Below are 24565 nucleotides of genomic sequence, written 5' to 3' on the forward strand. Positions count from 1 at the left end.
TCTCTCTCATATAGATGTTTCTCTCCCTCTCCCTCCCTCCTTCCCTTCTAATCTCTCTAAAAGAAAATCAATGGGGAAAGAATGAAGAAGTTTAAAAATACCTGAGACCTATTTTCCCCTCCCAACTTGAAAAATGGCTGCCTGCAGGAAGCCTTGGCTCTGAGTCCAAGGGCTGATGGGACAAGGCTCTCTGGAGAATGTCCTTGCAAGTGTTTGCAGTACGGCTGTTTCCACACAGGAATGCTGATTCCTGCAAATGTGGGACTTGACAAGCTCTCAGCTTCGAGGGCTGTGTGTGGACTTGAGCTGGTGAAGGTCCACAGCTACTGGTCAGAAGCATGGAGTGGCTTCCTCTCTCCAGGGCTCTGCTCAGCCGGGTTAGCCCTGGCCCATGGCTGCCATTCCCCCTGGTCCAGCCTCACTCCTCTCCGCTTGAGCTTCATGGAGCAGAAGAACGGGAACAAGCTCCAGGGCTGCGCTCCCTGAGCTCAGGAGCAGAGCCCCCGGCGCTCCCGGTGGGGGGATGTCCGGGGGAAGCAGCCAGCAGGCTCCCTCCCTGGAGCTACAGTGAAAACTCATCCTCAGGACGGCCTCGGAGTGACTGGGTGAGCACAAAAGCAAGCACTTCCCTCCCTCCCTGGGGAAGGCTTCAGAGGCGAGGATCAAAGCGTGTCAGAGGAATTGCCAAGTTTTAAGCAGCAGCAGCAGCAGGTTGGACAGCAAGGAGCTAGGAACAGGGAGACGGGAGAGGGAAGAATCAAGAGCCAAGGAGCAGAAAGAATCAGGAGGCAGCGGCAGGTGTGAGATGTCCCAACACCCTGGCAGCTATGGCAGGAAAAGCCAGGCCTCAGGGCTGCCCCAGGGCCTCAGGTCAGGCTACAGCCCCGAAATGAAGTAAGAGGCCTTTCCATTGTGTCCCTGTCGAAGTGTCGAAGTTATTCCAAGATGGAGGACACGGCTGCCCCCATGACTCACCTCGAACACCTCCCTGCCCTCCCCCAACCCCACTCTGCCTTGGGCTTGCTCCTCTGCACCCTTCCTGCTAAGAGGCTGGGAAACAGACAAAACTTCAGTGAGCTGGGAAGATCCAGAAATTCATGAACATGACCCAGGTCAGTGGGTCCTCATCAGAGCCACACATCAAAGCACAGTACGTAGGACTGGGAGAGGCCTGGCAAATGGACTCTGCAACCTTCCTGGGGAGGTTACTCGGCCAGGCATTCCTGGCTAATGACCAAGAATTCAGGACACAAGGGGCTGTCACACAAGGCCTCAGGCTGGAGGAGACCTCAACCCTGGAAACTGGGAAAGCCCAGGGAGGGGCCTGTGGGGCAGCCACCGGGATCCCAGCCTCCCAGAGGCAGAAGTGCAGGCGAGGTGCTGGTGGCTGGAGCCGTCTTCCGGGGCTTACACCTGCCCTTCATAGCTGTGGTGTGAGACCTTTGGCAAGTGACCAAACCACTCTGGGCGTCAGTTTCCTCAACATTAACACAAACTGCCCCTGCCATATAGGGCTGTTGGGGTGGTGCCGCATGAGCTGGTGCAATCCAGGGCACGGCAAAGGGGTCCGGCACAGGGCAAGTGCTCAGAGAACGGCTGCGGTAAGGGCAGTGAACCCATGAGACAGGCACTATGGGCATCCCCGTTTGTTGATGAGGAAACTGACACAGAGATTCAGTCACTCACCCAGGGTCACATGACAAGTGAGTGGAGGACCGAGGACTCCGGTCCAGGCTGATGGCTGTAAGCTCCACGCTCCCCACCCCGCTGCACTCCTTTCCTATGCTGCCTACACTGCCCTCCAGCCAGGGGCTCCCCTTCCTTCCCCCTCACCTGGCTGACCGAGGACTCCACTTGGAGGTCACCCCCTCTCAGAACCCTTTGCTGCTGCCGCCCCGGCTGGGGAGCTGCCCGCTCTAGCATCTCTCCTGAACTCAGCATCTTTCTCAAGCACCGTCGCGTTGATATGGTTCTATTGTTCACCTAGCTAACACGTTTGTCAGAACCATTGTGTGCACACTATGCTAGGTGCTAGGGATGAAATGGTGGCAAAACAGTTTCTGGCCCTGGCTGGTGTGGGCCAGTGGTTAGAGGGCCAGCCCTCACACCAAAAGGTCTGGGGTTCGATTCCCAATCGAGGGTTGCAGGTTCGATCCCCGGCCCCTGGTTGAGGCAACCAATCGATGTGTATCTCACATCCATTTCTCTTTCCCCCTCACCTCTCTCTCCCACGCCCTCTCCCTCCCTCCCTCCCACTCTCTCTAAAAATCAATGAAAAAAAATATCCTTGGGTGGATTAACAACAACAAAGTGGAGTGTGCAGTGTAGGGGGAAGTGGGGATGAGACAGCCCTGTGACAGGTCCCGCAGGTGTGGAAGTGTAACCTGTGATGAGAGTGCATACAGAACAGGGCACTGTGAAATCACATAACGGGGATTTGTCCAAATCAGGAGGGAGGGGTGTCAGGGAAATGAGACAAGTGAATGAAAGAACTAGTCAGTGAGAGGGAGAGGCGTGAGGAGGGAAGAGAAGGACACTAGGCCTGGAGCCCCGAAGCAGGAAGGGGGCAGGGTACCCACCGATAGCCAGGCTTGCGGGGAGAGATCTTGGCAGTGACCTCATAGCAGAGGCAAGGCTAGGACACCCCCAGGAAGCACTGGGGGCTCTCTGGAAATAGAGGAACAGGAGTGCGGGACACTTCAGGAAGAAAGCGCTTTGAGGACACGCCTGCAGACCCTGGAAGGAGGCCTGTCCCTTTGGAAGGAGAAGGCCGCATTCTAACACATTTGCATGCATGCCCCTCCTATTTGTGGCGAATGGCAAACAGGGCTATGGGAAGTGCAAGGGGCTGAAAGATCAGAGGGGCTGAAGGTGAGGGCCCTAAATGGAGTGGCTGGAGGGCCTGGTCATCCCACAGGGTCTGTGAAGGATTTCACAGGAGTCCCTTGTTAGCAAGGGTGTAACTTCGAGAGTTCTGCATTTCCAAGCCCCTCTGCCTGCAGCATGGAGAACAGACAAAGGGGAAGAGTCCAAGGCAGAGGGACTACCCATGGGGACAGCCCACTCTAGAGGATGACACAGGAAGACAGCTCTTTACAGCCCGACTGTGCCCACCTCTCTAGCCTCTGTTCCAGAAAATCCCCTCCCCACTTCTTCCCTGCACACCCAGACCTCACCTGTACACCGCGCCCCACCCCCCATGCTGCCCTTGCCATGCACCCTTAGCTACACAGCACGCTTCTCCTCTTCTTGCCATCCTTGGGCTCAGCCCAAAGCCCGCCCCTCCAGGAGGCACCCACTGCCTCTGAGTCCCAGCAATGGGCACACTTCTCTGCCACAGCCCAGCTGGTCCTGCTTGTGCGTGCCCCACTCTCCATGGCATCTGGGCCTCCAGCTGTGGGGCCAACAAATGAGGCTGCGCAGCTAGATACACAAGTAAATGAGTGGTATCCGGGGTGGACATAAAGAAGAAAGGCCCGAGCGGGGCTGCAGGAAGAGCCCAGTGACTATGGCATCAGACATGCGGAGCCCCAAGTTTGTGATTCCGTCTGTGAGCCAGACACGAGCTGATCAGCCATTTAGACGGCAGAACTAGGTCACCTTTCACCAACGACTCCCAAACGCACATCTCCAGCCCAGGCCGACCCCACCTCCACACCCCTCTGTGCCATCGCCCTGTCAGCATCGCCACTGCACCTAGGCGGCTCCATCCCTGCTATCTTGACTCTTCCCTTCTCTCACTCCCGTGGGCACATGTCACGGTTCCCCCTGTATCAGCCCCCTTCCCATTTCCTCCTTCATCCCACGGAGGATTCCTGTCAGAGCCAGCCCTTGGTCTCTTCCCAGCCAGGCCATTCTGAACAAGGTAGCCAGAGTGATCTCTTCAAAATAAAAGTCAAACCATGCCCTGCCTCTGCTCAAATCCTCCAAGGGGTTCCCGGCTACCTGAAGTGAAGCCCGAGGCCCTGTGATGCCGGTGTCACCTGGATCCTGGACATCTCTGCCCTGACACCTATTCCTTGCTCACTCTGCTCCAGCCCCACTAGCCTCCTGGCTATTCGTTCTAATTTTTTTGTTAATCCTAACCTGAGGATATGTTTTCCATTGATTTTTAGAGAGAGGAGAGTAGAATGAGGGAGGGGGGGAAGAGAGAGAGAAATACCAATGTGAGAGAGACAAACTGATTGGTTGCCACACATGCACCCCAAAAGGGCTGGGATAGAACCTGCAACCAAGGTACATACCCTTTTTAAAAAATTTTTAAATCTTTATTGTTGAGAGTATTACAGATGGCCCCCCTTCTCTCCCCTCATTGCCCCCTCCCTCCCATTCCTGCTTTGCCCCAGGCCTTCACCATCCTATTGTCTGTATCCATAGGTAATGCACATCCTATACTAATAAAAGAGAAACATGCAAATTGACCACACCTCCGCTACACCCAAGCCACGCCCACAGGCCAATCAGAGCGAGTATATGCAAATTAACCCAACCAAGATGGTGGCCGGCAGCCACAGAGCTGGAGCAAGCAGGAGGCTTGGTTGCCCCAGCGATGGAGGAAGCCAAGCTTCCCGCCTGCCCTGGCCGGCTGTGGCCTCCGCTCAAGGCAACAAAGTTTCAATTACAGAAGATAGATAAATCCCAGATACCTGCTTTCAGCCAGCCTCCACTGGGAGCTTGGGTGGCTGGGGGCTGTGGCCAGCCTGCAAACAACCATCAGCCCCTCACCCAGGCTGGCCAGGCACCCCAGTGGGGACCCCCGCACTGAAGGTGCTGTGGCCAGCCTGCAAATAGCCATCAGCCCCTCACGCAGACTGGCCAGGCACCCCAGCAGGACCCCCTAACCTGAAGGGGCTGTGGCCAGCCTGTAAACAGCCATCAGCCCCTCACCCAAGCTGGCCAGGCACCCCAGCAGGACCCCCCCTCCCTGAAGGGGGTGTGGCCAGCCTGCAAACAGCCATCAGCCCCTCACTTAGGCTGGCCACACCCTCATGGGGTGAGGGTCCCTGCTGGGAGGCTTGGTCAGCCTTCAAACAGCCATCAGCACCTCACCCAGGCTGGCCAGGCACCCCAGCGGGGACCCCCACCCTGAAGAGGCTGTGGCCAGCCTGCAAACAGCTACCAGCCCCTCACCCAGGATGGCCACACCCTCATGGGGTGAGGGTCCCCACTGGGGTGCTTGGTCAGCCTGCAAACAGCCATCAGCCCCTCACCTAAGCTGGCCAGGCACTCCAGCAGGGACCCGCACCCTGATCCGGGACACCCTTCAGGGCAAACCAGCCGGCCCCCACCCATGCACCAGGCCTCTATCCTATATAATAAAAGGGTAATATGCAAATTGACCCTAACAGCAGAATGACTGGTCACAATGACACACTGACCACCAGGGGGCAGATGCTCAATGCAGGAGCTGCCCCCTGGTGGTCAGTGCACTCCCACAGGGGGAGCTCCGCTCAGCCAGAAGCCAGGCTGATGGCTGTCAGTACAGTGGTGGTTGTGGGAGCCTCTCCTGCCTACTCAGCAGTGCTAAGGATGTCCGACTGCAGCTTAGGCCTGGTCCCCGCTGGCAAGTGGACATCCCCTGAGGGCTCCCGGCTGCCAGAGGGATGTCTGACTGCCAGCTTAGGCCCAATTCCCCAGGGAGTGGGCTTAAGCCAGTAGGTGGTCATCCCCCAAGGGGTCCTAGACTGTGAGAGGGCACAGGCTGGGCTGAGGGACCCCCCTGAGTGCACAAATTTTTGTGCACCGGGCCTCTAGTCTTACCTAATAGACAAACATGTAAATTGACTGTCCCTCTGCTACGATCACCAGCCAATCAGGAGAGTATGCAAATTAACCCAACAAAGATGGTGGTTAATTTGCATACGTAGGCATGAAGTGGCGGAGCGGCCAGAGCAGCGAAGACTGAAGGCTCCGGCCAGAGCGAAGGCCTGGGTCTGGGTGCCAGAGGAAAACTGGTGCTGGCAGCCAGGGGAAGGGAAGGCTTATTGCATGAATCTCTTCATGCAATGGGCCTCTAGTACGCATATAAGATCTTTGACTAATCTCTTCCCACCTCCTCTCCCCACTTCCCTATGAGATTCGTCAGTTTGTTCCATGTTTCCATGCCTCTGATTCTATTTCTTAGATTCAATTGTTGATAGATATGTATTTATTGCCATTTTATTGTTTGTATTTTTATCTCTTCTTTCTTCTTTTCTCCTCTTTCTTCTTCTTTCTTCCTTCTTCCTCCTTCCTTTATTCCTTCCTTCTCCTCCTCTGTCCTCTCCTCCCTCCCTCCTCCTCCTTCTATTTCTTTTTCTTCTTTTTCTTAAAGAATACCCTTCAACATTTCATGTAATACTGGTTTGGTGGTGATGAACTCCTTTAGCTTTTCCTTGTCTGTGAAGCTCTTTATCTGACCTTCAAATCTAAATGATAGCTCCACTGGGTAGAGTAATCTTGGCTGTAGGTCCTTGCTATTCATCACTTTGAGTATTTCTTGCCACTTCCTTCTGGCCTGCAAAGTTTCTGCTGAGGAATCAGCTGACAGTCATATGGGCACTCCCTTATAAGTAACTAACTGCTTTTCTCTTGCTGCTTTTAAGATTCTCTCTTGGTCTTTAACCCTTGGCATTTTAATTATGATGTGTCTTGGTGTGGGCCTCTGTACTTCCTGGACTTGTAAGTCTATTTCTTTCACCAGGTAGGGGAACTTTTCTGTCATTATTTCTTCAAATAGGTTTTCAATATCTTGCTCTCTCTTCTCCTTCTGGCACACCCATAATGCGAATGTTGGTACACTTGAAGTTGTCCCAGAGGCTCTTTACACTATCTTCGTATTTTTGGACTCCTTTTTCTTTTTGCTTTTTTGATTGGGTGTTTTGTGCTTCCTCACATTCCAAATCATCCATTTGATTCTTGGAATCCTCTACTCTATTGGTGAATCCCTGTATATTATTCTTTACTAGAGGCCTGATGCACGAAGTTCGTGCAAGAGTAGGCCGCCTTCCTTCCCCCGGCTGCCGGCACTAGCTTCCCTCGGGCACCTGGGACCCGGGCTTCCCTCCAGCCACCAGCAGGCACCCAGGACCTGGGCTTCCCTCGCAGCCCCGGCTTCATCCAGAAGGTCGTCCGAAAGGACATCTGGTCTAATTAGCATATTATGCTTTTATTATTATAGATTTCAGTCAGTGTATGCTTAATTTCTGAAGGTATGTACCCTTGATCGGGAATTGAGCCTGTGACCCTTTGGTTGACAGGCCGACACTCTATCCACTGTGCCACACTGGCCGGGCTCCTTGCTATTCTTGAAACACACCAGACACCCTCTGTCCCAGGACTTCTGTGCTTGCTGTTCTCTCTGTTGAAAAGTTCTTCCCTGGTATAATCCTCACACCTCACCCCGTGGTTTACCTCAACTCTTTGTTCAATATAACTTACGTAAGGCCTTCCTTGATTATTCCATTTAAAAATGCTAATTACCAGCCTTCTCCATCCCCAGCTTCATTTCTCTCGATAGTCTTATCACCAGCTGACCATGTCGCCTGTTCTAGTCATTATTTTGATGGCCTACCGCCCCACCCTGGCCTGTCTGCTCCTCGAGGGGAGGGAGTCTGTCTGCCCTACTCACTGGTGTGTCCTCAGGACTCACACGCAGGCCCGGCACAAATCATCATTTAGTGCCTATTTGTTGAATGAAAGCAGGACCAACCTTAAGAGGCTGGTCCCCAATTTATACATTACAAGGCTGTAAGTGACAGTGTCACTATGCAAGCTGAGGGCTGCCTGAGTCTAGGCTGGTGATGGCGAACCTATGACACACGTGTCAGAGGTGACACGCGAACTCATATTTTTGGTTGATTTTTCTTTGTTAAATGGCATTTAAATATATAAAATAAATATCAAAAATATAAGTCTTTGTTTTACTATGGTTGCAAATATCAAAAAATTTCTATATGTGACACGGCACCAGAATTAAGTTACGGTTTTTCAAAATGCTGGCACACCGAGCTCAAAAGGTTCGCCATCACTGGTCTAGGCTGTTCTACCACTTTGGAGATAGTTTAAGATGACATGGCAATAATAAATTCCATTTTTATGGTGTGGCAGAGGGCCAAATATAGACTACTTTGGAAGAAGTGTAACTAGAATGCAGCTATGATGTAGAAGAGGCTGTATCATGCTTAACAATAAGCACAGACTCAGTAGCTCAGAGATGCCTACTGCGGAAACACCAGGCTGCTCTGTGGGCACTCTCTCTGACTCCTGGGGCCCCAGCCCAGCAAAACATGGCAGAGACAGCCTCACATCTGCGAAGGGAAGGCAGAGGTTAGGAAGGAGTGGGGGCAGGGGTGATAATCTGGCTATGGAGACCAACGACTACCGGGAACCAAGTAACCAAACAACTTCATTTTCACTTATGAGTAAAGGCAGGTTATTAAAAGAGGTTTTCAGGGCTCTGACTCAGCACTGCCATGGGGGAAGTGGGGGCGAAGTGGATAGGAAGAGGAAAGATAATTAAAGAGTGTCAGCGTATTGCCTGGGCCAGTGTGGCTCAGTTGGTTGGAGTATTGTTCCATGCCCCAGAAGGTCGCAGGTTCGATTCCGGGTTAGGGCACGTACCCAGGTTGCAATTTGATCCCTGGTTGGGGCATGTACAGGAGGCAATGGATCAATGTATCTTTCTCACATCAATGTTTCTCTCCCTCCCCTTCTCAATTTTTTAAGAAAGGTCAGCATATTAAATGCCAAGGCAAACAGATCGAAAACAAAACACCAAACATCCGTAAGCCCTGCCAGGCTTTGAGTGACAGCCCGGAACTGACAAGTGTCACAGCAGGGTGGGGGGAGCACACCTACCCTTCCTCTGTCTCATTGACGATGTCGCAGATCTCCATGTTCAATGTCCAGTCCTCGCTTTGCAGGGAGCCATCTGTGGCCTTTTCTGTAAAGTCAGAGAGAAAGCTGGTTTACATTTCTCCTGAATGAGGGGCTCTGGCAGGAACCAGAACCACCACATTCTCCCAAACAGATGGTCTGAGTCAACAGAGCAGTTCTAGGGTTCTGTTTTCACAAGAGAACAGCCAGCGAGAGAGAGAGAGCTGGGCCCAGAGGCTCATGTCATAACACTGTCCTTCTTTCACCAAACTCCAGACTGAAAAGCTCTTGAAGGCCTAACCTATTAAAAATCACCCAAAACTCTCAACTCCTCCCATTCAACAGACAACCACATCTTCCTGCACAATGCCAGGTCAAAGCAGCCACAACCCCGAGACACAATGGGGAAGGTTGGAGTGAACAGATTTGGCCACACTGGGCACCTGGTCACCAGCTCTGCTTTTAACTATGGCAAAGTAGATAGTTGCCATTAATGACCCCTTCATTAATCTCAACTATATGATCTACACCTGGGACGGCACCCCAAACCCCGGATCGGCCCTGCCGTGTGCGCGACCCGGGGAGGCGGGGCAGGCACCGAGGGATCGGGCCTGCCATCTGCCATCTGGGGAGCGGGCCTAAACCAGCAGGTGGTTATCTCCTGAGGGGTCCCAGACTGTGAGAGGGCACAAGTGGGGCTGAGGGACACCCCCTCCCCCCCTCCCCCACCAGTGCACACATTGGGTGCCTGGTCACCAGCTCTGCTTTTAACTATGGCAAAGTAGATAGTTGCCATCAATGACCCCTTCATTGACCTCAACTATATGATCTACACCAAGCATGTCAAACTCGCAGCCTGCGGGCAGCTCACAACGAATATTTTTGCAGCCCAGCCAATATAACAGTATGTAAGAAATGTTTTAATAAAAATTTCACAACTTAATTTTTACAATATCCTGTTATACATAATTATTAATAATGAACTACAATGTTCACTAATGACTGATTACTATAATCGTGTTGCATTCATTTTCCTTATGTGTCTTATGCGCAGGCGCACCATTTCTCTCCACTGATACTAGCAGCGAATATTTTAGCAGCAGATGGCCACGTCATTAGTCCTGGACTGACTTGTTTGGTGTGCACAACAGGAAATATTTCACTTTTGGAGAACAAGAATAGGTTTATTTGTGTTACGCTTATTAATTTGTGCAGTTATCCAGTGTCTGGTAAGTTAATGTTCAAGACAAAATATTAATTTTTATTAAAATGTTCTATTATTTTATGTTAATGATTACTCATTTATTTCAGCCCTTTGTATTCAGCATGTCTCTATTGAAATAAACCTACGTTTCTATGAAAATTGAAGCTTTTATTTTTTTGTGGCCCACATACACTTATACCTTATTTGGCCCATGTTAGCCTTTGAGTTTGACATGCTTGGTCTACACGTTCCAGCATGATTCTATCAATGGCAAGTTCAAAGGCACAGTCCAGGTTGAGAAGAGGAAGTTTGTCATCAGTGGAAAACCCACCCCCATCTTTCAGGAGTGAGAGCCCACCAACATCAAATGGGTGAAGCTGGTGATGAGTATGTCGTGAGTCCGCCGGTGACTTCACTACCATGGAGAAGGCCGGTGCTCACTTGAAGGGGCAGCCAAGAGGGTCATCATCTCTGCCCCTTCTGCGGATGGCCCCATGTTTGTGATGGGTGTGAACCATGACAAGTATGACAACTCCCTCAAGATTGTCAGCAATGCCTCCTGCACCTCCAACTGCTTGGTGCCCCTGGCCAAGGTCATCGATGACAACTTTGGCATCGAGGAGGGACTCATGATCTCAGTCCATGCCATCACTGTCACCAGGAAGCCCGTGGATGGCCCCTCTGGGAAGCTGTGGTGTGATGGCTGAGGGGCTGCTTCTGCTGGTGCTGCAAGGCTGTGGGCAAGGTCATCCCTGAGCTGCACAGGAAGTTCACCACTTTGCCTTCCCCTTTCCCAATGTGTTGGTGATGGATTTGACCTGCTGCCTAGAGAAAGCAGCCAAATAGTATGACACCGAGAAGGTGGTAAGGGTTGCAAGTTCGATCCCTAGGAGGGGGCGTGCAGGAGGCGGCCAATCAGTGATTCTCTCTCATCATTGATGTTTCCATCTCTCTCTCCCTCTCCCTTCCTCGCTCTGAAATAAAATTTTTATAAAAAGAACAAGGTGGTGAAACAGGTGTCAGAGGGATCTTCAAGGACGTCCTGGGCTACACTGAGGACCAGGCTGTCTCCTGTGACTTTAACAGTGACACCCACTCCTCCACCTTTGATGCTGGGGCTGGCATTGCCCTCAGTGACCACTCTGTCAAGCTCATTTCCTGGTCTGACAATGAATTTGGCTACAGCAAGAGGGCGGTGGACCTTATGGTCCCCATGGTCTCTAAGGAGTAAGAACCCCTGGACTACCAGCCCCGGCGAGAAGAGGGCCCTCAGCTGCTGCGGAGTCCTGGCCCCAGATCGATCCCCCAACACACTAAGAATATCCTGATCCCCACCGTTTCCACCCCAGACCCCTGAAGAAGGGAAGGGGCTAAGACAGCCCTACCTTGTTATGCACCCTGCTGAAAGAAGAAACAACAACAACAAAAACCAGGGAGACATTAAGTTTACTAGCCCACAGATTCTGGAGCCAAACTACCTGGGTTTGAATACAGGCCCCACCACTTACTAGATATGTGACTTAGGCAAGTTACTTAACTTGTAAGTGCCCGATTTCCTCATTGTACACTAGTGAAAACAGCAGTACCCAGCCCATAGAGTTGTTAGGACAATTCAGTGAGTTAATATATGTAAAGCCCCTGGAATAGGACCTCACACAGAGTCAGCACTATCAGGTAGTTGCTATCATAATATTAAAAATCTACTTCAGTAGTTAAAAAACTACATTTCAAATAAGGGGACGATAGAGGGAGACACAGCTAGGCATGTCATCAGGTGCTTCATGTACAGTATTTTATTTCATCCAAGAAATGAATTCCTGACCACTCAGTGGGAAAGGACAGTCTTTTCAACAAATGGTGCTGGGGAAACTGTATACCCATATACAAAAGAATGAAATTAGACCCTTATCTTACACCACAGACAAAAATTGACCGAAAATGGATAAAAGATGTAAACCTAAACTAAAGCTCTTAGAAAAAAACATAAAAGAAAGCTTTGTAACATGGGATTTAATAATAATTTCATGAATATGACACCAAAAGAACTGATAAGTGGTTAATATCCAGAATATTTAAAGAATTCTTACAACTCAACAATAAAAAACACACCCAAAAGAACAACAACAAAAACACAACAATTTGAAAAATGGGAAAAGAAGCAGAACAGACATTTCTCCAACTTTTGTACACTGTTGGTGAGAATATGAAGTGTGGTAGCTGCTATGGAAAGTAATATTGCAGGTCCTCAAAAACTTTAAAAAGAAATACCATATGATCTAGCAACTCCATTTCTGAGTATACACCCAAAAGAATTGAAGACAGGGTCTCAAAGTATATTTGTACACCCAGATTCATAGCAGCGTCACTCACAATAGCCAAAAGGTAGAAGTAACCCAAGTGTCCATCAATGAAGAAAGATATAAACAAAAGTTGGTACATACATACACTGGAATATTTTTTGGCCTTAAAAAGGGAAGAGATTCTGACACATGCTACAGCATGAATGAATCCTGAGGACATAATGCTAAGTGAAATTAACCAAACAGAAAGAGAATACTATATGATTCCACTTACATGAGGTACCTAGAATAGGCAAACCCAGGAGACAGGAAGTAGAATGGCGGCTGCCACAGGCTGGGGGAAGGCTGTGGGGAGTTGTTAGATAGGCACAGAGCTGCAGCTTTGCAAGATGAAAAAGTTCTGGAGATTGGAGCACTTAAGAAGGTTAAGATGGCCTAGCCAGTCTGGCTCAGTGGAGAGACCATCAACTCACAGACTGAAGGGCACGTGCCTTGTTGCAGGCTCAATCCCTGGTACTGGTCTGGGCACGTGTGGGAGGCAACCAATTGATGTCTCACTCTCACACCAATCGATGTTTCTCTCTCTGACTCTCCCACTCCCTACCACTCTCTCTAAAAAATTCAATGGACAAATATTCTTGGGTGAGGATTAACAACAACAAAAATGGTTAAGATGACAGATTTTATGTGTATTTTAAGACAAAAAAAGACCTTCTAGGGTAGGCATTATTTCCTCCCACATTTACTCAACTGATGGATTGATTTGAGAGAGAGAGAGAGAGAGAGAGAGAGAGAGAGAGAGAGAGAGAGAGAGAATTTGTTGTTCCACTTGTTTATGCATTCACTGGTTGTTTCTTGCATGTGCCTGGACTGGGGATCTAGCCACAACCTTGGTGTATAGGAACGATGCTCTAACTGAGTTACTGGTCCCTCCCACATTTAAAAAGAAGGAAATGAGGTTCAGAAAGGCTGGGGTCTTGACCAATCACATAACTGAATTGACAACTCAGCGTCCCAGTAACTGAATAGAACGTGTGGACCCTGAGGATAAGCCGTGGTAAGACATATCTCAGGTCTGTCTATCTCTGGAGCGTAGGCATTTGCCTGCTACTGCCCCACCTGCTAGCAAAGGTGGGTTCAGATATGAAGCTGATATCTTAGAAGAATGCTAAGCCTGCCCCACCCTAACTGTACGATTCATGAGGGATATCACCAGCACCATTTTAACCAAAGCTTCATACAACCCACACTGATGCTCAATAAACAGATGACCGCTGCACATGCTGGGAGTGTCCTTATTTTCTAGATGTGGCTGTGGAGAGGTGCCACTTGTCTTTTATATAACGTACCAGAACTCACACATGCAAACAAAGGCTGTACTTACAAGCAGCAACCACACACTCCAAAAATACTGCCATTGCTCTAAACATCTGTGCACTAGCTTTCATTCTGCATTAAAAGGCCTCATTGTTTAATTTTCGTTGTTAATCCTCACCTGAGGATATTTTTTCCACTGATTTTTATAGAAAGTAGAAGGGAGGGAGGGAGGGAGGGAGGGAGGGACTTGGATGTGAGAGAGACATACTGTTTGGTTGCCTCCCATAGGAGCTCTGACTGGGACCAGGGATGGAACCTGCAACCCAGGTATGTGCCCTTGACCAAGATTTTAACCCTTGATTCTTTGGCACACAGGCTGACACTCTAATCGCTGAGCAATACTGGCCAGGGCTCATTGTTTCCATTTTTACCAAGAAACACGTATCTGCAACTTTTTCACTCTCTTTACTCATTGCTGTTGGCACCCAAAGACTCTTTACTCCCTGAAGACGCAAACCCATCCCCAAATAGTGAGATCTGCCTTGGACAAATGCTATGCAAGCAGTGGACTGGGCAGGGCGCTCAGAAGCCTCCACGATTTTCGGAACCCTTAACCAGAGTCCACAGATGGTGCCAGTCTGGCAGGGACAGAGGCAGTATTCGATGTCTGCCTCCAAGAACAAAGTGTGCGTGTGGAGAGCGGGAGAAAGGAGAGAGCCCACCTGAGAGGCTGCTCAGAGCCCGTCAGGCCCCAGAGGCTGCTCGCCTCCCCCTACTGCGCGCATGTGGAAGAGAGGCCACAGCCCACAGCCAGCGCGTGGCACCCTGGACCTGCAGGGAAATTAGAGTCAGAGGAGGGGGGCAGCCAGGGTGGGAAGGGAATGGGGAGGGGTAGGCACCCAGGAAGAATGGAGCAAAGCACCAGGCTAGTCTAGAGGGAAAAAGACTGTGGGCAGAGGCTACAGGAAGCAGAGGGGCAGCAGGAGGTAGCCCCGAGCAGTGGCAGCAGCATGCTGCCAACCCGAGTGCTTTGCCCAGAGGCAGGAGGCCCGGCTTCTAGGGGCTACAGCAGGGCTCCTGAGCAGGCTGCGTGTGGATGAACGGATCTGTGCCTCCAGCCCTCTGCTCTTCCTGCTGCACGGCTCTGAGCAGCCCTCTCCTTCTGGTGTCCACTCCCCAGAGGTGTGACCCACTCCCACAGCCACACGCAGCAGAGTGCCCGCAGGCCCACACCAGCAGCCTCCTCAGAAGGTCCCTCCGAATGCAGCAGCTCCGCCTGCGGGCGGCCGGGCGGCTGCTCCCAGCCAGCGAGGGGAGGCCCCCTGGCTAAAGGCCTGCACTGTCACCCGTCCCTGTCACAGGAAGGACTGCAGCACAGACTCGCGGGAAAGAAAGTACTGAAGTTGCACTTTGGTACGGCCACAAGGGACACTGTCTTAGGAGGTTAATAGAGGAAATATTAAATCAATGAAATCTCATTTCCAAGTTCAGTTTAGCAGCAGAATCCATTAACCTTATACTCACCCTCTGTCTTCCTCTAAGAACACCGGGAAGAGGCTCAAAGGCAGGGTAGCTTATCCTCAGGGCAGTGCGCTCTATGCGCTTACTGAGACTGTCTTCAAGCTAAAAGATATATACTTATTTTATTATGAAGAACCACCCCCAAAGAATGCTTCTTTCTTTTCATTTTGCTTCAAACGCCACACAAACGTAACTGAGGATATCCGGCTCCGCTAAACAGTGAGGGGAGGAAGGCTGCCGAGGAGCTCAAATCAGTTCTGATTTTACTCTCCTCGTAAAACCGTCCCAGCAGTGGGAGCAAAGCTGTGTCTGATTCCCCTGGAACGGCAGCCACGCTGTGGGCTCCCTCAGGCCGCCCTGTCCAGGCCAGAGGAAGCAAAGTTCAAGCTCATCTCTCTGGCCAGGTGAACCGTCAAACCTGAAATAAATCCTGCGCCACAGAAGCACAGGCTCCGGGAAGCAACAAGGCAAGTCTCCTACCAGCCACCCGAGGGTGGATAAAGGCCCAAACCCCGGTGACCCTGGTTGCAAAGGGCTGACCTCCAGAGGTCTTGGTGACATGCTGATGGCTGGGGACAGGACAGGGCTGAGCAGGACAGGCCGTGCTGGGCAGGGCAGGGCAGGGGAGGACTGGGCAGGACTGGGCAGGACTAGACAGAACTGTGCACAGCAGGGCAAGACTAGACAGGGCTGAGCAGGACTGGGCAGGGTAGGATTGGGCAGGACTGGGAAGGGTAGGGGTGGGCAGGACTGGGCAGGGTAGGGGTGGGCAGGGCTGGGCAGGTTAGGGGTGGGCAGGGCTGGGCTGGGCAGGGCTGGGCAGGGTAGGGCTGGGCAGGGCTGGGCAGGGTAGGGCTGGGCAGGGCTGGGCAGGGCTGGGCAGGGTAGGGCTGGGCAGGGTTGGGCAGGGTAGGGGTGGGCAGGGCTGGGCAGGTTAGGGGTGGGCAGGGCTGGGCAGGGCTGGGCAGGGTAGGGCTGAGTAGGGCTGGGCAGGGTAGGGCTGAGTAGGGCTGGGCAGTGTAGAGCAAGGCTGGGCAGGGAGAGACACAACTCCCATTAAACACTCAGTGCAAAAGAATGTGTCATCCGCATGCTGTTGCCATGACGTTTTCTCTACCCAGAAAAGGCTGCCTCCTGCTTGGTGTGGGCTGAGGGCCAGGATGCCCTGAAGCCTGGCCCTGACAGCAATGACAGCACTTTCTCAGACATGGTTTCTCTGCCTCTCGCCCCACCCCTCCCATGCAGTTTGAGATCCAAGGCAGTCCTGGTGGGAGACGCCTCACGATTCAGCTGCTTTCTATACTTTGGTGTTAAATACAGTGACTTCAGAAGCAGCCAGCACCAGAAGGCAGAGGAGTGATGGTTTTAGCATTTTACACTTAGCATCATCTTTTTGGTGAAAATGGGAAAAAAATCAGCCGAGTTATCTACCTCTCCAGCTATCAAGGATATCGGTAGGAGCCCAGAGATACTAGCATAAAGGAATGGCACCCAGGATATCTTTGTACCACGTGTGGATGGGCAGAAAGCTCATCTGACATCATGCACCAATAATATGAGACAAACCCCGGGATTACTATACGCTAGTGAGGCAGGTTGGCATCTACCAGTCAGGCAGAAAGAAAAATCAACCCCGACATGCTACAAAAAAACCATTACTGCCTATTGCTTCAGATTCCCGACATGCTTCACGAATGTCAACTGCAGCTGCTGCCCTTCCACTGAGGAGACGAGAGAATGAATTCCCCAAACGCACCCAACTTTATAGGATGTCCTTTGCTATGACAGCTGTCCCGACTCCTCCCTCACCCCTCTTAAAAGGAAGGAAACTGGGCCAGAAGGAAGTACATAAATTACCACCTGACCAGTCTGCAGACAACTGGGAGGCAGTTTTCTCTGTAACTTTAAGGCAAAATAAAACCCCAGGGTCCCCATGTCATTTGCTCAAGACTGGCAGGGCCTGCGAAGTGCTGTGTACTGTCCCTGCAGCTGAGGAGAGGGAGCGGTTAAGACTCTGCCTTAAGAGGTCAATATACGGGCGCAGCAGCTGGCCAGGCAGCCCTGCAGCAGTGCAACATGGGACAGAGGACACGGCACTCTGAGTGGCTCTGATGCCTGGGCCCTGGTGCCAAGGAGCTGGGAGGAAGTTAATGGCAACTCCGCCGCATACATTGTGACATGTCTCTTTAAGTAGAGCCCAAGGGACAAGAGAAGCCAGAATGAACCAGCCAGAGATGGTGTGACATTCCAGAGGAGTCCCCTAAGCCTCTGCCCCTCATTCCCAGCTAGAGAGAGCGGCGGGGGAAGGCATGATACTGAGCAGTGGCTCCCAAACTCAGCTAGAATTAGCAGAAAGACTTTAAAAAATATTCTTGCCTGCCCGGCCGGGTGGCTAAATTGGTGGAAGCGTCATTCTATACACCAAAAAGGTGTTGAGTTCAATTCCTGGTCAGGGCACATACCTGGGTTGCAAGTTTGATCCCCAGCTGGGCGTGTACGGGAGACAAGCGATCCATGTTTCTCCTCCGCCCCCTTCCTCTCTCTCTCAAAATCAATAAATGTATCCTCGGGTGAGGATTTACAGTAAGAAGAAACTTCTTGCCCGCATCCATACGATGCCTTCCAGTCAGAGCCTCTGAGGCCCAGGTGTTGGCCTGCTCTCCTGGCTCCCCAGGTGGCTCAGTGAACAGCGGGGCTGAGAACCCTAACTGAGGGGGAAGGCTGCCAACACAGCCATTCAGCTGACACACACAGACTGCACGGCTACCACGTGCTGAATGCTGGGGACAAAGCAGAAGGCGAGGCAGCCTTGGTTCCAGCCCTCCCAGGGCGCACTGCCCAGAGAGGGGGCGCCCAGGGACCTGGCTGTTCCGGGCTTGGCTCTGCTACGGACGACCCTGAGCTCCAGGACTATTTATCTCCTTTTCTTCCCTGGGCCTCAGGTTTCTTGTCGGGGTGACAGCCTGAATGATCTCCAATCCCCACCCATCCCCTCCAGCTCCCCCATTACACTCTGACAGGTTGGCCTATGTATACTTTTTCATGACTTTGTGGTAAAATCTATGTAACAAAAAATTTACCATTTAAAGGTAAGTGTCCAACTTCATTCTTTTGCATGTGAATATATAGCTTTTGCAGCACCATTTTGCTGAAAAGACTGTCCTTTCCCCTGAATGGTTTTGGCATTCTTGTGGGAAACCAATTGATTATGTATGGGAGGGTTTATTTCCAGGCGCTAGTCTATTCCATTGGTTTCTGTGTCTGTCCTTATGCCGGGACCACACTGTTTTGATTACTTTAGGCTGGAAATCAGGAAGTATGATCCTTTAACTCTGTCCTTCTTCTTCAAGGTTAATTTGGTTATATATGAATTTTAGGATGGCTTTATTTCTGCAAAAAATGTTGGGATTTTGATTGGGACTACACTGCATCTACACTTTGGGTGGCAGTGTCATCTTAAAAACATGAAGTCTTCTCATCCGTGAGCATGGGCTGTCTTTCCAATTACTTACGTCTTCCTTACTTTCTTTCAGCAATGCTTTATAGTTTCCCATGTAAAAGGCTTTGCCTCCTTGATTAATTCCTAGGGATTTTATTCTTTTAGATGCTTTTATAAATAAAAAATTTTTTTAAAAATTTTAAATTTTTATTGTTGAGAGTATTACAAATGCCCCTCTTCATTCCGCCCATTGCCTCCTTCCACCTGGTTCCTGCCATGCCCCAGGCCTTCACCACCCTATTGTCTGTGTCCATAGGTAATACATATATGCATACAATGCCCCCCTTCCCTCAGATTCATCAGTCTGTTCCATGTTTCCATGCCTCTGGTTCTATTTTATTCATCAGTTTATTTTGTTCATTAGATTCCTTGCTCATTTATTTTCATTTTTAGATTGAATTATTGATAGATATGTATTTATTGCCATTTTATTGTTCATATTTTTTTATCTTTTTCTCCTCCTCCTTCTTCTTCCTCCTTTCTTTTTTTTTAAAATATGGAACATGTCATGAATTTGCGTGTCATCCTTGCGTGGTGGCCATGCTAATCTTCTCCGTATCGTTCCAATTTTAGTATATGTGCTGCTGAAGTGAGACCCTCCTCTTCCTAAACCTTCAACATGTTGTGCAATACTAGTTTGGTGGTGATGAACTCCTTTAGCCTTTTCTTGTCTGTGAAGCTCTTTATCTGACCTTCAATTCTAAATGATGGCTTTGCTGGGTAGAGTAATCTTGGTTGTAGGTTCTTGCTTTTCATCACTTTGAATATTTCTTGCTACTTCCTACTGGCCTGCAAAGTTTCTGTTGAGAAATCAGCTGACAGTTGTACGGGCGCTCCCTTGTAGGTAACTAACTGCTTTCCTCTTGCTGCTTTTAAGATTTTTTCTTCGCCTTTAACCTTTGGCATTTTAATTATGATGTGTCTTGGTGTGGGCCTCTATGCTTCCTGGACTTGTAAGTCTATTTCTTTCACCAGGTAGGGGAAGTTTTCTGTCATTATTTCTTCAAAAAGGTTTTCAATCTCGTTCTCTCTCTCTTCTCCTTCTGGAATGCCCATAATGTGAATGTTGGTACGCCTGAAGTTGTCCCAGAGGTTCCTTACACTATCTTCATATTTTTCATTTTCATTTTATTTTTTTGTTTGTTTTTTCTTTTTGCTCTTTTGATTGGGTGTTTTTTGCTTCCTCATATTCCAAATGGTTGATTTTATTCTCAGAATTCTCTACTGTTGAGTCCCTGTAAATTATTCTTTATTTCAGTTAGTGTATGCTTAATTTCTGACTGGTCCTTTTTCATGTCTTTGAAATTCTCACTAAGATCCTTGGAAATCTCACAAAGCCCCTGGAAACTCTCACTAAGATCCTTATAACCATTGTGTTGAACTCTGTATCTAGTAGTTTGTTGGCTTCCATGTCATTTAGGTTTTTTTTCTGGAGATTTCTTTTGTTCTTTCATTTGTTACACATTTCTTTGTCTCTACATTTTGGCTGCTTCCCTGTGTTTGTTTCTATGCATTAAATAGAGCTGGTATGTCTTTTGGAATCAGTAGAGTGGCCTTGTGTAGATGTCCTGTAGGGCCCAGTGGCTTAGCTTCCCCAGTCACCTGAGCTGGTCACTCTTGGTGCACCCCTGTATGGGCTGTGTGCACAGTCTTGTTGTAGTTGAGCCTTGATTGCTGTTGGCATCACTGCGAGGAATTGACCTCCAGGCAAATTAGCTGTGAGAACCAGTTGTGACTACAGTGGGAGAGCTGCTATGCAGGAGACACCCCTATGGAGCAAGACTTGCTTCAGTGGGGCTTTGGTGCTCACTGAGTCTGCCCCTTGAGTGTGTTGCTTGTGGATGTGTAGAGTTGTAATCTGGCATGGTCTGAAGCTGTCCACTGGGTGCACTGGCTCTGGGGCCTCCTGGGAGGTACAAAGTCAGCCACTGCCTGGGTACACCTGGAAGGAGCTACAGAGCAATTTGCAGATGGCTGCTACTTGTATTGGACTTAGAAGTGCCCAGGCGAGGCCAAGTTGTGAAGCAAGGCAGGCTGGTACTAGTGCCAGGTCTTGGGCCTCTTATTGATAGGTTTGGGGCATGCTGACCACTTGCTTCTTGTTTGAGCGATTTTAGGCAAGTCTGAAGCCTTAGCCAAAATAGGCCATTCATATAGAAAAGCCACTGCAAACAGCTTGGGTGGGGCTGCAAACTGGATGGGGAGGAGTCTCAGGGAATCACCAGGGCAGAGCGAACAGTGTGAGCCAGGCTTATGGAAACTCAGAGATGGCTACCAGTCAGCTCTGCCACAGGGGAGGTCTCAGCATAGGAACAATGACCCCTGTGAGGTCCCCTGTCTTAGAGAAAGTTCCCCCCATCCCCCAGTGTTCTTGCTCCAATGCCAGATAATCCAGTTCCTCCCCATATGTCACTGGATCCCCCAATGCCACTGCCCCAGTACTGGTACTCAGAGGGAGTGGGACAGTGTAAGCTTGTTCCTCTTTTAAGAGGAACTGCCTGGATCTCCAATAGCCTCTGTGTCACTTAGCCACAATCCCCACTGGTTTTTACAGCCCTGAGTGAGGGAGACTTCTCTTCCCAGCTCCTAGACCCTGGATTGGGAGTCTGGGACCTCCTTGCTGCTCACAGGAGGCTTCCACAGCTGAGATATCCTTCCTGATTAAATACACTCCACACATTCCGTTCTGTACCTCTGCCCCTCCTACTGGTCTTGATGTGCTTTTTTCTTTACTTCTCTAGTTATAGGGCTTCCATTCAGCCAGATTTCAGGTTCTGAATGATGGTTGTTCTGTATTTTAGTTGTAATTTTGATGTGGTTGTGGGAGGCGGTGAGTACCATTCTCAATTTTCTTTTTGAATTGTTCACTGTTAGTGTACAGAAATAGCTGATTTTTAGTGTCGAAAGAATACAAATTCTTTCAGCTTTGCTGGGTTTGTTAGGTCTAACAGATTTTTTTCGTGCAATGTTTAGGGTTTTCTACACATAAGATCATGTCACCTACAAACAGGTAATTTTATATCTTCCTTTCCCACTTGGATACCTTTTACTTCTTTTTCCTCGTTAATTGTTCTGGCTAGAACTTCCAATATATGTCAAATAAAAGCAATGAAAGTGGGCATCCTTGGGATTATGCATGCTTTTACAAAACCTGATCATCCAAAAGCAAACAAAGTTGAAGAGAAGACCCATTTGAGTACTCATTCCACAGAAAAGTAGGCTCTCTGCTGGAGGGCGAAACCATTACCTGGGAGACTGTGTAAGCCCGAGGGCCTTCTCTGGGTGGAAAGTATTTACTCCAGCCCATCTGCCCATGCTGAGTTCCAGTCCTATCTCTTCTCCAGAGTCTCCTCAATACCTCCCCAAGGGATGCCTTCTGAGAAGCTCAGCACCTGGAAATATAGTCCATGCAGGAACTGAGCTTTCAAGACCCTGTGAATGCTATTCCGAGAGGTTCTTCCAGTCTTGCTGGCTTAATGAGCCATGAGTATATTCCATATCTAAATCTGAAGCTGCATGAAGGCAGGACATCATTTCCTCATGTGCACCCGACCTTATGGTGACAAGAATCCTTTATAAATGAAATGCTGAGTCTAAGTCCTTCTGAGGCCCTGGGATGACAGGCACTGGGTATTTGGTGAGATCAGAACCAGGCTCCTAGCTGTCCCTCATACTCCCTTTGGACTCAGAAGCAAGAGAAATGAGTATCATAATGCAAAGTATGAGCAGGAAGTTTAAACTCAGACTTTGGTAAGTCCTAGTTCTATTCTACCACTTATTGTGTGACCCCAGGGCAATAACTTGACCTCTCTAAGCCTTTCTGTCATCTGTAAAATGTGCTAATAATAGCACTTTTCTTACATAGTTGTTATGAAGAGTAAACTAAATAATACATATAAAGCATTTGACAAAGTCTCTACAGAGTAACAGTCCTCCGAGGCGGGGGGCATCACTGTAAGTTTTATTATTACTATCGCTCTTCTCAAAGGATTCTGCAGCACTCCCCTCAGTGCCTGTGCCTTCAGCATTCCTGTGTCACCACTGCCACCTACAGGCAAACAGCCATCCACAAACTATGCCCAGTGGATTCAATGCCCTTGGATCTTGCAAATGTCTCCAGCCTTTCTGATTTTTGGGTTTCTGGGCCAGGAAAGCTCCAAGCCCCGAGGAAGCACAAGGGCTCGCGTTCCAGAAGGAAGCCCCCACACCCCTTGGCCCACCCCATCCATAAGTGAAGAAACAGCCACGGCACAATTTCCTGAAATCCAAATGTTAAAACTCCAAGAAGTCTCTGAGACCATCTAAGTAAAGACGATTCCCCATGAGTTACTCAATATAGATGTCACATTTCCTAGATCTCTGGAAATGGGTATGTGGGGGAGAGGGGCAAAGTGTGGCTGCTGGCTCCTCACAGCAACTTCTTGACCTGCAAGTGACCACTGAACCACTGACCTCAAGTCTTCAAAGAGACTCATTTCTTTCACACAAAAATGGAGAAGCAGAGGAACAATGAAAACCAATGTGGGCCAACCATCACATTCCATCTGGGCTGAGTTCTTCACATACGTTGTCTTATTTAATCCTCTCTTCCCCCGCAGGCAGGTCACACTCCTCCTAACGGGTGAAACCAAATGAAGCCCAGATTGCGGACCAGCAGTGCACAGCTGGCAGGTAGCAGCACTGCCAACTGCATGAGTCAGGTCTTCCTGGTAGACCTGGCCTTAGGCCCCAAAGTGCAAAGGAGACCCTGCCTCAGAGCAGACTGGCCCAGGGTTCCAGATGCAGTCTACCTCCTGATCTGGCAGGTGAAGGCTACACACTCTGGGTAGGAAGTGTAAAGGAGGCCGATGAAAGGTCAAGTTAAATTAGCTGTTCAGTCAGCCTTTTCACCTTGTTCTTCATTTTATAATAAACTTCTGTTGTTGCTGTTAATCCTCGCCTGAAGATATTTTTCCATCGATTTTTTAGAGAGAGTGGAAGGGAGGGGGAGAGACAGAGAGAAACATCGATGTGAGAGAGACACATCGATTGGTTGCCTCCGGCACAAGCCCTGACCAGAGCCAGGGACGGAGCCTGCAACTGAGGTGCATGCCCTTGACTGGAATTGAACCTGGGACCCTTCAGTCCATGGGATGACGCTCTATCCACTGAGCCAAACTGACTAGGGCATCAATAAACTTTTAATATTTGAATAATTTTAGATTTACTGAAAGTTGCAAAGATTATATAAAGGGTCCCCATATGCCCTTCCCCTAGTTTCTATTAATGTCAATGTCTTACATAACCACTGTTCACTTGTCAAAACTAAAAAAAATGAACATTGGCACAGCATGATTAACTAAACTCCAGACTTCATTCAGAATTTTCCAGTTTTTCTTCTAATGCACCTTTTGTCCAGAATACTACACTGCATTTAGTTTTCCCCTTTTATTTTATTTTTTAAATATATTTTTATTGATTTCAGAGAAGAAGGGGAGAGAGAGAGAGAGAGAGAGAGAGAGAGAGAGAGAGACATCGATGAGATCAGCTGCCCCCTGCTGGGACAGAGCCCGCAACCTGAGCATTGCCCTGACCAGGAATAGAACTGTGTCCTCCTGGCCCATAGGTCTACACTCAACCACTAAGCCAACGCGGCCTGTCCTCCCCCCTCTTTTCAATCTCCTATTTTCTTTAAAGACCAACAAACTCACAAAATCAGTACTAAGTTATTCTCCTGTCTAGAGCACTCAGTTCCGAAGGGCAGTGCTGTACGAGCCACAGCTCCACACCAGGCCTAATTAGGACACCACATCCTCCCACTCCCCAAACAAAGGAGCCTTTCAGGCCAGCCAAACAACAGAGAAAATGTCAGCCTGCTGGCCACACAGG

At 49.5% G+C, this 24565-nt stretch overlaps 1 protein-coding gene across 4 annotated transcripts in view; it reads right to left on the reverse strand.

Annotated features, from left to right (window-relative positions):
- The window catches only part of TOM1L2 (target of myb1 like 2 membrane trafficking protein), a 141889-nt gene that overhangs the window by 54614 nt on the left and 62710 nt on the right, over nucleotides 1-24565 (reverse strand). For all 4 annotated transcript variants that reach the window (XM_081110768.1, XM_081110767.1, XM_081110766.1 and 1 more), the window contains exon 2: nucleotides 8839-8923. In XM_081110768.1, the coding sequence (XP_080966894.1) occupies nucleotides 8839-8923 (85 nt within the window). The remainder of the gene's footprint in view (nucleotides 1-8838; nucleotides 8924-24565) is intronic.

The sequence above is a fragment of the Myotis nattereri genome, assembly GCF_964212035.1.
Source record: "Myotis nattereri genome assembly, chromosome: 16".
Classification (NCBI taxonomy): domain Eukaryota; kingdom Metazoa; phylum Chordata; class Mammalia; order Chiroptera; family Vespertilionidae; genus Myotis; species Myotis nattereri.